Source organism: Gymnodraco acuticeps, unplaced genomic scaffold (assembly GCF_902827175.1).
Source record: "Gymnodraco acuticeps unplaced genomic scaffold, fGymAcu1.1, whole genome shotgun sequence".
Taxonomy (NCBI): Eukaryota; Metazoa; Chordata; class Actinopteri; order Perciformes; family Bathydraconidae; genus Gymnodraco; species Gymnodraco acuticeps.
Window position 1 is genome coordinate 4,079,069 of NW_022992126.1, and position 15,172 is coordinate 4,094,240.

Consider the following 15,172-nt stretch of genomic DNA (forward strand, 5'->3'; position numbering starts at 1 on the left):
TCTGGGTCAGCTTCCCATCCACTTCCACAGACTCGCCCTTTCCATACAGGATCTGGACACAAGGTAGGTCAATCGTTTGAGAGTTAAATTAATTCTCAAACAGCCCCGAGGAGGCTATTCATTTTAATGTAGCTGTTTTATTTTCACATTTGAATATACAAAATAAAGTACAAAGTCTCCATGCTTTTGCCTGTAGTCTTGTAAACATCTCTTTATTTTAGATCAAAAGCCTCAGACTTAATCATTATCAATCAGAACATGTTTAGTTTGTTTTCAGGCAACCTAACACAGGCATTTGTTTGTACATCATTTGAAACCTGTCCTAATTGAAATCAGTTTTTTGTTGTTGCTACATTTAATATGATAAAAAGTACATCTACTCACAGTAAATGGCTGGGAAGGGTTCTTGTCTCGGATCTCCCAGGACAGCAGAACAGAGTTCTTCATGGCAGCCTTCACTTTGAAGTTGGTGGCAAAAACTAAGGTAGAGAAAAAAATAAACTATTAATATGATTCAATTCTCAATTCATCTCTCTACTGAACCAGAATGAAAGCCTTACCTGTGTTCCTTCTCTAGTACTAATCTCAAGATAGCTATCTGCTCTGATCAACCCACAGCGAGTGTGACTGGACAGGGACTCTTACCTTGTTAAGGAAAAGGACGTTGGGTCTAAGACTACAGTGACAAGACAACGAGAAAATGACACTTAGGATGATGTCACCAGTGTTTGTGTGCAAGTGGAGTTTTAGTGTATACAATGTACTGTATGCACAAATGTGAAGTTAGGAAGCACTTCCCGAGCAATGATGATGGGTTGTTAGAAAGGGAGTCCTACCTTGGTCTAGCCGCTGCGTCCTAAACTGAACGCTGGGGCTGTACGGCCCAGGGCCAACAGCTGTGAACGCGCACAACCTGACATCATACACAGTGTCGGCACTCAGACCCTCGAACAAAACACTCAACCCTGGATTGGGCACCACAACTTCTGAGGCGTTCCCTCGACTGTTTATATCCTTGAACAGCACCGAGTACTTCATGATTTTCCCATTTTGCTCAATGAGTGGGACTGATTTCCATGCCAGTCGGAGTGAGGTGGCAAAAGCCTCCTCCAGGATGATATTTTCTGGGTATCCACTTGGGGCGTCTTCCGGAGTAGTCAACTCCTTTAGAGCCTCCTCTCCGTAGCCCATTTTGTTACGGGAGGAGAGTCTGAACACATAGTTAGCTCCCTTGTGGATGTCCTGGGCGGTGTAGCTGTTCTCCTTGGTCGGGAACTCCACCACCGTGAAGGGAAGGACATCGATGCGGCCGAAGGTGAGGCGGTACCCGAGGAGAGGGGTGGGCTGGTTGGGAGGCGGGTACCACTGAAGCAAAGCAGTACCTGAATCAGTGGCACTCACCGTCAATTTGGGTTTTTCAGGCACTAGAAAGAGGGAAGAGCAGAAGAGAGAGAATGATTAGAGGATAATTGCATATCACATTATTCATAACCTCAAGCAAAACTGCAAAATATGATTAATGTGGCGGCAACAAATGACTGGCTTCATTTTGGCATATAAAGGTGTTACAGAGTGAGAAATATAACAATTCAATGATTTAATGGGCTCTAATGACCGTTAGTGATGCTTTATTCTCAAAGATCATTACAAGTTATGTGAGTGCTGATTCTAGCTCCAAGCCTGTTGTACGTTTGTGTAAGAGTTGGTGTTGACACACTTACATGGCAGGGCGCTACAGACAGTAACAGGTTTGCTGCGAGCGCCATCGCCCTTAGCAGTGTAAGCCCCCACTGATACAGAGTAGGCTGTGTCTGCCTTCAGGTCTCCAAGAATCACCTCCTGCAGAGAAACAAAAAGCACTGTCAGCTTCAAAAGCCAATTTCTCTGTGCCCTCAGAACAAGGAGCAGGGCTTCAATTTAATAAAAAGTCTGGGTCAAACTGGTAAAAGAAACAATTCTATCCTCTTTGTCTGTATCTTTGTAGGCAGATATATTTAGCTCTTTTCTAAACCACCATCACTACAGGCCAGGGAATCCAATAAACACATTGTTTTCTCCAAATGTAGAGTTGATTTGTGATCATCTCAACAAAACTCAAAACAGCTTTATTAAATTATACCTTCAGAGCTTAAAATTAAGTTCACAAGCAACACAAAATGTGATTTAACTACCAACACATTCAAAACTCATTTAGTTTGGTCTCCATCTAAGCACTAAACAACTATATTTTCTTCTTTTTTGGCCTTGGGAAAGCATTAATACCTTGGTTTTTTGGCAATACCCCACAGATGACTCATATCATCACTTATTTTTCCAGGGTCCTTTATTAAAAATCCTGCAGAACACACACTGCAGAAATGAAAAAAGGGGCCTTGTGCTCGATTGTAAGCCCTCGCTCTGGATGTAGGAGGTTTTTAATCTCATAAATATGACTCATCTACTATCTGTGCTTTGTTGTTATCAACTATTAAATAATAGATTTAAAGATTGTTTTACTCACATATTCAGCTGAGTCATCATATTCCCACTGAATGATGTAGGGAGGAGAGAAATAGAAGAAAAAAAGAGTAACAATTAGTATTCGGGATATGATATAAATGACCGAACACTCGAGTCAAATGCAAAATATTTGCTGTCATCGAAGTATACATTTAAACTCTCTGCAGGAAGGCAAATAAGCATAAAGTATTTCCTGGGACATCAACATGTTTTTATAGATGGTTTCTACTTAATTTGTCAGTTAATTTTGTATAATTCTTCATCAAATAACTTCTCTGTTGTAATTACTAAATATATAAATAACAAATATATAAATATATCTATTACAACTAATAATACAACTTTCTTTGTACTTTCTTTATATAGATAGAGGATTTTATTCTTGCTCTATATCCATGCTAACGAAAATGCTGAGGGAGCTTAAAATGTTGTATGGCTTTAATGTTTAACTTTGAACTTAATATGATCATCTATAATTAATATGACTGTATTTTAAAAAAGTGGGCTCATTTAAAATATTGGTTTTAAGCATTCTTAAAACATTCCTATAACAGTTCATTAGATCATAAGGTGTTAGTGTTACCTGAGAGTCCTCTATGAGGATGTCCTTGATGAACGGCTGACCCTGAGGTTCTCCGTTGTTCATCCTCACATAGTGGACTTGGTATCCTCGGACCTGACCGTGCTGCCGTTCGGCCGCTGGTGCTCGCCATTTCACCCTAACGGCCGAGGCGTTCACAGTCTCTGCCTCCACCCCTCGCGGAGGACCACTTGGAACTATAAATGCATTTATAGAGGTCAAGGGTCACAGATGATGGGCACTCAAACCTCTCAAGTTAAGGTCTTTAGTTTTTATAATAAAAAATATATTGGGGTAGATGAAAAAGAAAAAAAAACCTAAAGCTAAAAAAATGTAAAATACAACCACTCCAAAAAAGTGTAAAACTGCCATGATGTCTGGGAAAAAGTCAAAATAGTAAAAAAAAACGAGTGCTTGAGAAAAACATGGAGGAAAAAAGCAGTGGACGATAAGAAGCAAATGTAGAGAAAGATAAGAATGGCAGATAGAAAAGGATTTGTTGCCATAGGCAGATAAACAGTGGCAAGCTGAAAAGAGCAAATACTGTTATCAAGAAAAACCTCTCTCATGCTGCCAAGAACTATCTCCCAAAGAGAAATATAAATACATATCGTCTCCAAACTGGAAAAATGGAGGCATTGGGAGTATGAAAGAGTATGATTTACAAAAAAATGTCTGAATATTAAAAAAAGACACAATAAAACACAATAAAATATTGCATAAAGATATTTCAATAATTGGAGAGGGATTGGAGGAGCTGACAGTCAGTTAGAAAAGCCAAGGTGGGGAAAATGTACAGCTACAGCCAAAGGGTTTGCTCTGGTGTTGTTAGTGGAAGATACAAGGGGAAATCCCATCAATTCCTTTCCCCCCCAAAAAGGTTATTTTATAAGAAAGGGAAAAGAGCAGAAGAAAAACGCTGGTTGAGGATAAAAAGGTCTGCTGGAGAAAAAAGGGTGGCTTTTGACAAGAGAAAGCAGTGGAGAGGGAGAAGCAGGAGGAGGTGGAGGAGGTTCCGGATGTTGGAGGTTTCTGGCGGGTATGCAGGAATAAAGGAGAGGTTTTCAAAACTGGAAGATCTGACAGTGGTTCCTAAATGCATCATCCATTTAGATTTCAGCTCAAGGATAGACAAAGTGTCTTTAATGGCCAGTGAAAGAAGCTTGCTGTTAGTTTAGGGTGCTTTGAAATCATTATTGCTATGTTAGTGAGGTAGCCATTGTTAGTGGGGCGGACCATCTTAAGACAGGCATGGGGTTTATTTGGGAACATACCATCTTCCTCGGTGCGGATAAGCAGCTGTAAACTCTCTGGTCCTTCCCCGGCTTCCGTCTGAGCCCGTACAGTAATGCCATACTCAGTCCATTTCTCTAGGTTTTCCAGTAGATACGAAGAACTTTCCGGATGAACTCCATCAACTCTTTTAGACATTTTGTTGCCCTCGGTAGTGGAGTACTGGATGGAGTATCCGGTAATGACACCGTTCTGAAACTCCAGGAGAGGCGGGGCCCAACTTACCAAGATGCTGGTAGAACTGGGACTGGTGCATGTGATGTCCTGGGGAGGTGCCGAAGGAACTGATCGGCCAGTTTTGAGGAACCACAGTAGGGGTTGTTGGGTAAATGTGATTTGGTTGTGTGTGTAGTTGTAATTGGTGGATGGAGAGGTGATGAAGTGAGGTTTGCCGTGAAGGAATGGGGATGAAATTGACGAGAGACAAAGAACAAAAGACAAAAAAACATAAAATGAAAACAAAACACTGGAGAACAAAAAGTTCTTATGAGAAAATGAACCTGTGACTAGAAAGCAAGATGGCCGAACAAAGATACTGAATGATGGGTGTCAATTTCTGTTTGGTATAAATGTTGAATTCATGAAAACGAGTGAATGACTTAAAAGAGATGCAACACAAAAACACTGACTAGAGCTTCAACACACAAACATACCTGCCCATAACTTACTTGTCCTTACAGCCTACCCAAGCCTCTGTGATCCATGAGGGAGTTCTCATCTCTATCTACAAACCTCTGTCTTTTTGCCTTGTTCTTACTCATTCTCTTACAGACCTCAGATTGGTAGCCAACAAATTCAGTATAGTTTACTTGGTCAATTATCGATAAGCAAGTACTATTTTGGCTGAAATATTTAATGTGGGATACACTTCTGGTATTTATTCGATGATATATTTGTTGAAAAATCAAATCTGAGGTCAGTTAAGGTCTGGATTCATGTCGGCCCCTTTTTGACAATGCATAAAAAGTGCCGAACTGCCAAATGTCTTATCAAATACTGTTCTTTGGTGATAGATCTGGCATTTCATTCATTTGTTGTTCAGTTTTTGTGTCCGTTTTTTATTTTTGCATTATCAAAATTGAAGCCTCTCTCTTCTCCCTCTCTCAAGCACTCACACACACACAGCTGTATTTGTGGTTGGACCTACGCGTCTGCGGTGTGTCGATGGACACTTCGTTCGTGTACGCCCCAATTCCATGCTTGCTCTTTGCAGCCAGCTGGAAGGTGTAGGTGGAGAAAGGCTTCAGGTTCTTCAACAGGTAGGAGGTGACAGGCTCAAAGCTTACTTTCTTCTGAAAGGACATGAGGACAACGGGACAATGGGAGATATCAGGTTGTGAGAAAAACAAACAAAACCGGTCGTATTTACTATTTCTACAGGGTGGTAGAAAAAAAGCATCCTTTATTAATGTAACTATACATATTTATACAATGTATCTGTTGTTTGCCTGCCCATCCATCTATTCATACACCCTTCCTTTCATTTGTTATCATGCAGCCAACCATCCTTGAATGTATTAGCTCAGCAACACAGTCCTCTCAGCTACCAATCTGTGTCTCTCTCTCTCTTATCTCACCTCCTCTGTGTCGTCAGCTCGTCGGTACACCAGCTCATATCCTGTGATCTGGTTGTCGGGGCCACCCTGGGGTGGGGCCACCCACGACAGCTGGATACTGGTCTCAGACTTGGCCTCACCCTTAAAATCTGATGGTTGGGATGGAACTACAGAGTGGAGGAAAGACAGGATTGCAGATTATAAGTGAAGATACTAATCATATTAATAATCACAATAATAACTCAAATACAATGTGCTTTACAAAGCTTTTAACATATAACATGTTAACATTTAAACAAAAATAATAAAAAAATAGGGATAGGGAAATGTTTGTAAGTGTAATCTTCATATGAGTTGATAAGTAATGGTTCATAGTAAATGCCCTTGTATTTATAAGGCATCTTTCTAGTGTTTCTACCACTCAAAGAGCTTTAACACTACATGCTAACAGATACCCATTCACACACCGATTAGACACTGATGGCCGCTGCCAAATCTTGTATCAGAATGTAATCTAATTATCATTCACACACAATCACACACTGATGCCCCAGGGGAGCAATTTAGGGTTGACGCTTTGACATGTGGACTGGGGAACAAACCGCATACCTCCTGACACATCCATACAGTGAGTGATTGTACAAATAATTTACTCAAAATCTCTGTGGGAGATTACTGAGCTACAAAATGTATTTAGTGCAGTTTTGTAATAATCCCCACAAAGACTTTGACTAATAATCCACATGTTTTTTTATTTCTGGGGAAAGACTCCCATGACTCACTCTCTAATTGTACAGAATTCTTGGCTTGAATGAGTGTTTTCAGCATAGCATGATACATCGCTCTATTTCCTCCTGTCTCTTACCTCCAGTCTTGGCTATAATCTGCAGGTCCTGGGACAGAGGTCCGTCTCCTACAGAGGTGAAGGCCATCACTCTGATGTAATAAGTCTTGTTAGGAGTTAAGCTCTGGATGGTGATGAAGTTGGCGCTGCGCACCATCTGCTTCTCCCACTGCACAAAACAAGACACAAAGCATGAGAGCAAGTAGACACACTGATGCACACTTGTGAATTAGACAAGTGCAGACAACACAACTTGTCAGGAGTGATTTATAAACAGGTACCTGGTTGACAAGCAGCGTGTTGTCGGAGTGTGTAGTAGACTCTGTAGCCCACCACCTGTCCGTTAGGCTCCTCTGGTTCATCCCAGTGGATGATTGCTGTTGTGGTGCTCAGCATACGACCTCTGACCTGCAAGGCAAACAGAGAGAGGTTCAACAACGCAGTGCTGGTTTAAAATGTACTCTAATTAAACTACAGCAAACCTTGTTGAAGACAGTGGGGTTCATTTTTAAAGAACTAAAGGCTAATTAAGTCTAGTGTTTGAAAGTTGAAAACATATTGAAAACACATTTATATAACACACTGGTATGACTGTTAAAATAATAGGCAGCTAATTGAACTGTGCTGTATAATGACAACGCTTTCGATCTGCTAAAAGAAACAATAAAAATAGATTAAAACAATTAACCTTTTTCCGTACTGGACCCAAAAGGGCACACATTTTATTTTCCTCTCAAATGATTGGTACATTATTGCTGTTGAAAAGGCAATGAAACCCTGACCTGTCGGGGCGGTGAGGAGGGGGCCTGCTCGGCTGTGCGAGCCTCCACCACCTCGCTGGAGGGGCCCTGGCCGATGGTGTTGACAGCCGCCACCCGAAAGTCGTAGTGGGAGTAGGGGCTGAGACCGCCCACGCTGTAGCGCGTTGTGGCGATGCCATCAATCTCTTTGTAGGGGTCCTCAGAGCCTTTGGCACGGTACTGAGGAAACAAGAGAGGGAGAGAGAGAGCAGAGGAAGATAACATAATGATTTCAAGCTGCATTAGCCTACTTTTACAAAGGAAAACAAATACATATATATAGCATATCAAACCCTGACTTGCCGAGGAAATGTATATTTATATATATGTATATACAGTATATACATATATATCTATAGTCCATTTTCACACACAAATGTAGTTCATCTTAAGGTCTTCGTCTCAGAAAGCCTGTGTGCACATGCAGTAGTGCTTCTGTGTCTGTTTCACACCTGTATGATGTAGTAGGAGACAGGCTCAGGGTTCCCAGAATCCCAGGTGAGTGTGATGCTTGTTGCAGTTCTCTCCGTCACCACAGGGTTACCAGGGGCCTTTGGCAGAGCTGAAAGGGAGAGAGAGAAATAAGAAACTGTTGAATATATTCATAACATCACTTTGAAATTGTAAAACTAAAAAATGTAATCTGCTGTTTAAAAAATGTAAGGGATGAGACCATGAGACAACCTCAATATCCAAGAGTTAAACAATTCACAATTCTCTATACAGCGATTACACCGCCTGAATAATTACTCACTTAAATGAATTACAAATGTTAAGATCATTTGTTAGTTACTGAAACAAGTCCCCATAGAAAACAAAGTTTTGACAGATTCCATTAACATTATCTGATTAACAAAAAAATAATCAAGCTTTTTCTTCTCTTTCAAGAAACAAACATTCAAATTCAGACATAAAAAGGCTAGTGTTGCAAAAGTGTCTGGAGGGAACTGCTGTGATAAAGCAAGACATACTTCAGGGTAAAACCTTTTTTCTTTTGAGTGTTTAAATGAGTTTTTTAAATGCCATTTTATAATCTCTTTCTTAATGCTCTTAATGTCTTTAATTTTTGTAAAGCACTTTGAATTGCCTTGTGTTGAAAGGTGCTGTATAAATAAACTTTCCTTGCCTTTTGTTTTTCACCATTTTACATATAATGTAATAATGTTCCTTCTTTCTTCTTCTGGTTGTGAATATGTAAGATATCAGTGACTACTTGATTTATTCTGTAAAGCAAAGGGATTAACCAATTACAAGCTTTTTTTAAATTCTGTGGCGATCTATTTTTTCCAAATGCTCATCATAGAAGACAACCTTCACTGTGATTTTGTCCTCTTAAAAACACTCTGCTGTCACTGCAGGCAAGGTCAAATCATCTCTTGCTCGCATGCTCTCTTCTCCTCACACCTCATGCTGATGAATCCACAAACCTTTCACAATAATCTGTGCCACCGCCTCAATCACGCCAAGTGTCGACATGGCGACGCATGTGTAATTGTTGGACTGGCGCACGTCGGTCAGTTTTCCAGGACGTTGCGGCCGATGGTGTCATCCTCAGGCGTCAGATCTCTTCTCCCCAGCATCCACTTCACATACGGCATGGGGGAGCCCACGGCCACACAGGTGATGTTGATGTTCCCACCTGGCATGATCTCGCTGTCCGCTGGGGGATGGAGAAGCGAGGGGGGACACGACGCACTGGACCAGCAGCAATGGAAGCAGGAAGGCAGGAGAAGAGAGGCCATTAGAAATGCATGACTGTGTTGCTCAGTAAAGTGAAGAACATATGTGTTTCCAGTGAATGGGTTTTATTTTTTTGTTCCATGTTCTCTTAGATGAAATTGTATGGCATTCAAAAAAGACTGCAAGCATTCAGACAGTCTAGTACATCACCACTAGGGTGGATGTGATATGAAAATGTTTATTCATGGTGTTTTTAGGTGTGCTCCATTAAATATGTTATGAACTGAAACACAAAATACTCCCCAAAAAATACATCTCACAGCAAACACACTCACAGGGGGAAAAGAGAAAAGAGGAACACAGGGTACAGTATTTCTCAAAGGACTGAACTGTACAGGCGAAAACACACAAACACGAATAGCAGTTTAATGGAAGAAAGGAGAATATACTCGGGAGAGACTGAAAAAGCACACAGTTTGTTACTGTACCAACCTTCTCGCAGCTCTGCAGAGGGGGGAGGACAGAGCACGGCGGGAGGAGTAGAGAAAGGAAAACAGAAATATAAGAGAAGAAACGGGAGACAGAGAAAAAACCAGTTAGACAAAGGAGCATGGCAATAGAAAGAGAGATAACACACAGCAAGAAAGAAGGAGAAGAGGAGAGCAAAGAGAGAAAACAGAGTCCGTAGAAAGCCTGTTTTTAAAGCAGCCTCCACAGCCGGCTGTCTCCATAGACTGCTTGTCAAACACTCACTGAGCAGCACTGCAAGATTTTACTGGCCCTGCAAGCACTGTTAGACGCACATCACTGCCTCTGCGCCCGTTTGTGTGTGTATAAATGTGTGTTTATATTTTCTTTTGGTCTAGCATAGCTGTGTGTGCTTCCAGTCATGTGTGATTTTGCTTCGTATCCCTAGGAGCAATGTTGGAGTCAGAAAAGCATGCTACGCTCTTTAAAGCCTTTATTTATTTATTTTTTCTGGGGTGGGCAGACAACAGAGCAAAAGGCCACAGGAATAAAAATGTCTCCAAGACTCAAACATTGGGTGGGAATGTGTGTGAATGTTTGTTGAAGGAGACAGTGCCCGAGGTGCAGAGATGCCTGTCAGATTTGGGGAGAAACACAAGTCTTAACCAGACAATGATTTGTTTTTTTCTCTGAGGTCTAAAGGCTAAGAAGAGAGGGCGGAGAGATTAATAGCCCGAGTGAAACCTTCTGCCCCGCCTGAGCTGATGTAAAGGAAATCTTATTTAAAATTATCCAGTTTTATGACTCGACGGCTAAGAATTTCTTTAACACAGAAGGTTTAATAGCGTCATATCACATTAATATGATAAATGCACATTGCTAGCAGAAGACATTTATGTTAAAATATATAAATATCTTCTAAGAATAGATGTCATAATCTGAGCATACATCAATCGTTAAATGTAAGTGCTCTACTCTGGTTTTTTATTCCCTCTTACCTCGGACATAGAGGTTAGCTGGCGTGGAATAGCGTGTCCCATCGCTGTTGGTGGCAACACACTCGTACTTCCCCTGGTCGGACTCCTCACTCATCTCTATCTGGAGGGCACCTGGATTCATTGAGAGATGGAGAGGAAGAGTAGAATATAGAGAGAGCGGAGAGGGAGTCACACAGAAAGATAGTAAGGAACAAAGAGCAATTACACAAAAGTGGAAGACATCAGATAATTGGGTATAGTCCATAAATACACCAACATAGAAATGGTAACAACTGCATAAAGTGTAAATGAATCTGAGACCGTTTTCAGCAAAAACAAGCTGAACACAGGGATAAAAATGGGGCAAGATCTATTAACACGTTTCTACCACTGTCAGCAAGAATCTGCCCAAAACAAGGGTCAGCTTCCTGATTAAGAAATGGGAAGAAAACAAAAAACGAATAAAAACAAACAAAAACTGATACAAAGCCTAGAAAAACCGAGAATGTAGTCTTCATGCACGGCAGAAAGCAACAAACCAAGCAACTCAAATGTGGAGAAATCCAGTCACCAATACAGTTAAAAAAAAAAAATCTTTGCTGGAAATCAAGATTGAGTTATCAGGGAGCAAATCATGTTTCAGTTTTCATGGGTCAAATATGACAACGGTATTGCCATGTCAAGAAATATCCCAAACCCTTACAGATCCACCAATGGGATCAGGAGTGTGAAGTCATTTTAAAAGCACACCCAATAAGGAGGTAAAGACACCAATTGACCTTCATCAAGGCCACAGATTGAAAAAAAAGGAACGACATACGCAAAGCCTTGGGAAGGGATCGACGCTTTCTCGCTCCCTGGAAACAGAAAAACTGTCAAAAAAGTAAACCAGAGGTTCTTTAAAGATGGGGTGGTAAGGCAAAAAAGCGCCCAGAAAAACTTTATAAAAAAAGTGGTTGTTTGGGGCTTTTTATCGGTAATGAGAGAGAAAAGAGAAAGTAATGGTAAAAATCATGGAGAAAAGTGTGTGTGTGTGTGTGTGTGTGTGTGTGTGTTTACATGTGCGTGTGTCTAAGTCTTTGCCATCTGGACTTTTCAGGCTGAGCGAATAACAGCTGGGAGGGAAAACAAAACTAAGACGTTTGATTGGGCAAATAGAGACAAGGAAGAGAGGCTAGGTCGGTCAAGACCCACCGGCAAAGAAAAAAAAAAAAATAGGAAATCAGGTCACACAAAAAGGTAAAATGATAGTACGTTTTGTCACCTAAGTCTAATCAACTAAAAATAAATACAAGTTGTAAACAAATCATGCTTTAGACTGAAAACAAAGTAGACGTGAATAGCTGAATGATGTTAAACTGGTGGATAGAAAAGAAAGATCACAATATGGTGAGGAAGGAAGCCATGGACTTTTTGTATTATAGAGTGACTGTTGAGGCTGAGATGAGATGAAGAGAGGTGATTAAAAGTCAGAGTATAATGAATTGCTTGCTCAATTCCAATTTCTCCCCTCTTGCACCTACTGCAGATCTGATGCAGCTGGAGGAGCGTTACCAGTCTTTGGGACTGAACATGTATTGATTAATCCACCCAGAGCTGCTTTTTTCAGATCTGCAAGTGAAGTAGGAACCGGGGGTGGAAAAGGAATCAGGCCACTGTGTCATGTTGGTCCTCCCAGCAGTCTTACCTCGTATGGGCGTGCCACCTGAGTGGGCAATGAATGCACGAGATTAGAGAAGGAGAAGAAGAAGAAAATGTTAGTACCACAGGAGGAGCAGGGGATAGGAAGGGAGGGACTTGGGGAGGTAACTTGGAAAGGAGAAGAATCAAATTAGAGAGGAAGACTCAAAATATAGCTCCTTAAGAGAGTGAGAGGAAGAGAGAGGCATAGAGAAAAAGACAGAATAAATAAAGACAGAATTAGCCTGAGAAGAGAAAGGCAGAGACTAGATAGACAGAGTGACAGACAGTGACAGAGCTATAAGGAGATGGGTTATTGATTTGACTTCATTGACTTGCAGCAGGGGCAGAAGTGGCTGTAGGGTAGTGTCTGCACTGCACTCATCTGGGTCTATTAGAGGTGGACTGAGACTCTGAGTACACTTAACTGCCCTGAGACTTAACCTCCACATAGATCAAAAGCAGGCGTAATCCTGCTCGTAATATCCTTAGTAAATACATTAAATATCTGTCTCTGAAGGAAAATAATCCACCCTCCAATACTTTCACTGTGTAAAAATATATACTCGGATTGATTTTTTTAATCTTAAAACAGAGTCTGACATCAGGCACATTTTCAACAATCTAAAAAATCAACGGTAAATGTCAAGTTGATGTCTCAACCCCTCAAAGAGTTATATTGTATTTCTAGACCTAACATCTCAAACCGACCACCAACGACATACTTTGAGAGGTGCCAACATACATTTACTGTAAGAGGGGTGGGGTGCAACTAATAATTGATTTGATTTGGGATGAATATACTAGACAGGTTAATCAATAATAATTAAGCCTATAAAATATCCCAAAGCCATGAAACCCTCAGATATTCAGTTTAAAATGGTACAAACTAATGTAGTAAATCCTCACATTTAGGGAGAAAGAACCAGAGACTGTTAAATGAACTTTAAACAATGAATTGACTATTACAATGCTAATATAGCTGATTTATTTTCACTAATCAAAAATAAATAAATAATAATAATACAAATAAATACATCTTTGTTTAAGTTGTAGAGGTGTGATCTCACATAATAGAATAATAGATCATTAAGGAAATCACCTGTGAGTGTAAACAAAGAAATGCAAAACACAGCACTTTGTTGCAAAATCAAAATCATAATGTAAAAAAACGATTTATATGAGCGTGAAAAGGTATTGAAGAGTGGATTTTTTTTACATTACATTATTTGTCTGACTCTATTATGGGGATGTTCAAACTGCGTGTCCATTCACTACCTCTTAGCAGTAGTAACCAGGTTTAGTATATACATACTAACTGTGTACAGGCAACGTCTAGAAGTCTGTAACCTGGTCCCATTGATTTCTTACAGTGGCTCCACCAGAGGCCTACCTAATAGCCATCCACAGCTCATGGCTTATTGACTTGTAACTCTATACAGCACAGTGGAGAGTAAGTGGGTGAGTGAATGACAGAGTGAGTGAGTGAGTGAGTGAGTGAGAGGGAGGGAGAATAATTTAATAAGTGGAAAAGTAAATAGGTGAGTGTGAGGAGAAAGTTATTGTAATTATTTGGGTGTGGAAAGGCTGCAGGTGCACAGGTGAGGGTGAGGCCAGCTACCTCTAGGGTGACAGAGATATGTGTGAGTATATTCATGTATATTTAGTTATATATGTGTAGATATGTGTTTATGCATGTGTATTTTATTTATTCTGTATCAATTCATAGCATCTATAGTATGTGTCTGTATCCAAAATGATGTATGGGTGACTGCAGAGTGTGTGTGCATCTGTGCTCATTATATCTCTGTGTGTGACTGTTAGTTAAATGCATGCCATGCATTTGAATTACACTTCAGTATTGTAAAGGTGAGCAGCAGCAGCAACAGAAGCAGCATTAGTGAACAGTATATAGAAAAGTGGACAGTGAGGGTGTGGGCCTCGGAACAGAAGCACTTACCAAAGGACTCTGTAGTTAAAAAGATATAAAGAGAAAAGAAACAGCATAGACATGGCATTATAATCGGACCATTGATTACACAGAGGAGTTGACTTAGAAACACTTGAAAAAGCACTGGAACTCCCAGAAGAAGCCAAATATTGATTATCTACACAAACTTTGTTTTTGTAAAAGTACGTTGTAATCATCATATAGAAGAAGCAAAGCTAACATGACAAATATTTGACATTTTAAGGTCTAACAATTCTGTAAATGCTTTTACTTTTATATATTTTATTTATTAAATAAAGGTCAAAATGGGAGTTTGAGCAGGGAGTTGAGCCAGAGAACTAAAACAAAAACAATTTGGGAGAGAAGCAGAAAGGTTGTTATCCATAATGAAGCCAGAGAGTTGGATGTCCAATCACAAGAAAGGTTTTTGGGTCCAGAGGGTCCCTGGAAGCAGAAGGAGGACTGAGGAGGGGGGGGGGGAATTTGCTAAGACAAGTTGGGATTTTACACACTACTGTGGCTATAGAAACGCTGATTGAGATTGAGTGCCTGGACTGGAAAACAATTTATTCTCTGTGTATTTTCCCCAGTTCTCCTGTCTTTGAGTTTTACAAATTCTCTCAATGTATTTACTCAAAATAAAATGCAATGTCCGTGAGTCAATTTCACACTCACAAAAGACACACGTATTTCCATAATATGAGGAAAAACAAAAGGTTATTTGTTGGTTTAGTCACAGCAGTGAGTCATCTGAGAGAGGACATTCCTTCAGTGCAAGCCACCAACATCTGGGTTTTACCTTGCAAATTCAGTCAGTAGAGAACATTTGTTATGACTAGAGACA

General features: G+C 40.4%; 1 protein-coding gene across 1 annotated transcript in view; it reads right to left on the minus strand.

Moving 5' to 3' along the window:
• ptprdb (protein tyrosine phosphatase receptor type Db) overlaps positions 1-15,172 on the minus strand; it is a 165,327-nt gene that overhangs the window by 25,440 nt on the left and 124,715 nt on the right. The window contains 21 exon segments of the mRNA XM_034203321.1: positions 19-52; positions 385-479; positions 837-1,424; positions 1,722-1,839; positions 2,501-2,527; positions 3,083-3,276; positions 4,354-4,656; positions 5,520-5,664; positions 5,950-6,095; positions 6,794-6,941; positions 7,054-7,077; positions 7,079-7,180; positions 7,555-7,752; positions 8,025-8,134; positions 9,000-9,090; positions 9,093-9,241; positions 9,244-9,267; positions 9,745-9,756; positions 10,719-10,829; positions 12,385-12,402; positions 14,338-14,346. Coding sequence (XP_034059212.1) covers positions 19-52; positions 385-479; positions 837-1,424; positions 1,722-1,839; positions 2,501-2,527; positions 3,083-3,276; positions 4,354-4,656; positions 5,520-5,664; positions 5,950-6,095; positions 6,794-6,941; positions 7,054-7,077; positions 7,079-7,180; positions 7,555-7,752; positions 8,025-8,134; positions 9,000-9,090; positions 9,093-9,241; positions 9,244-9,267; positions 9,745-9,756; positions 10,719-10,829; positions 12,385-12,402; positions 14,338-14,346 — 2,646 coding nt within the window.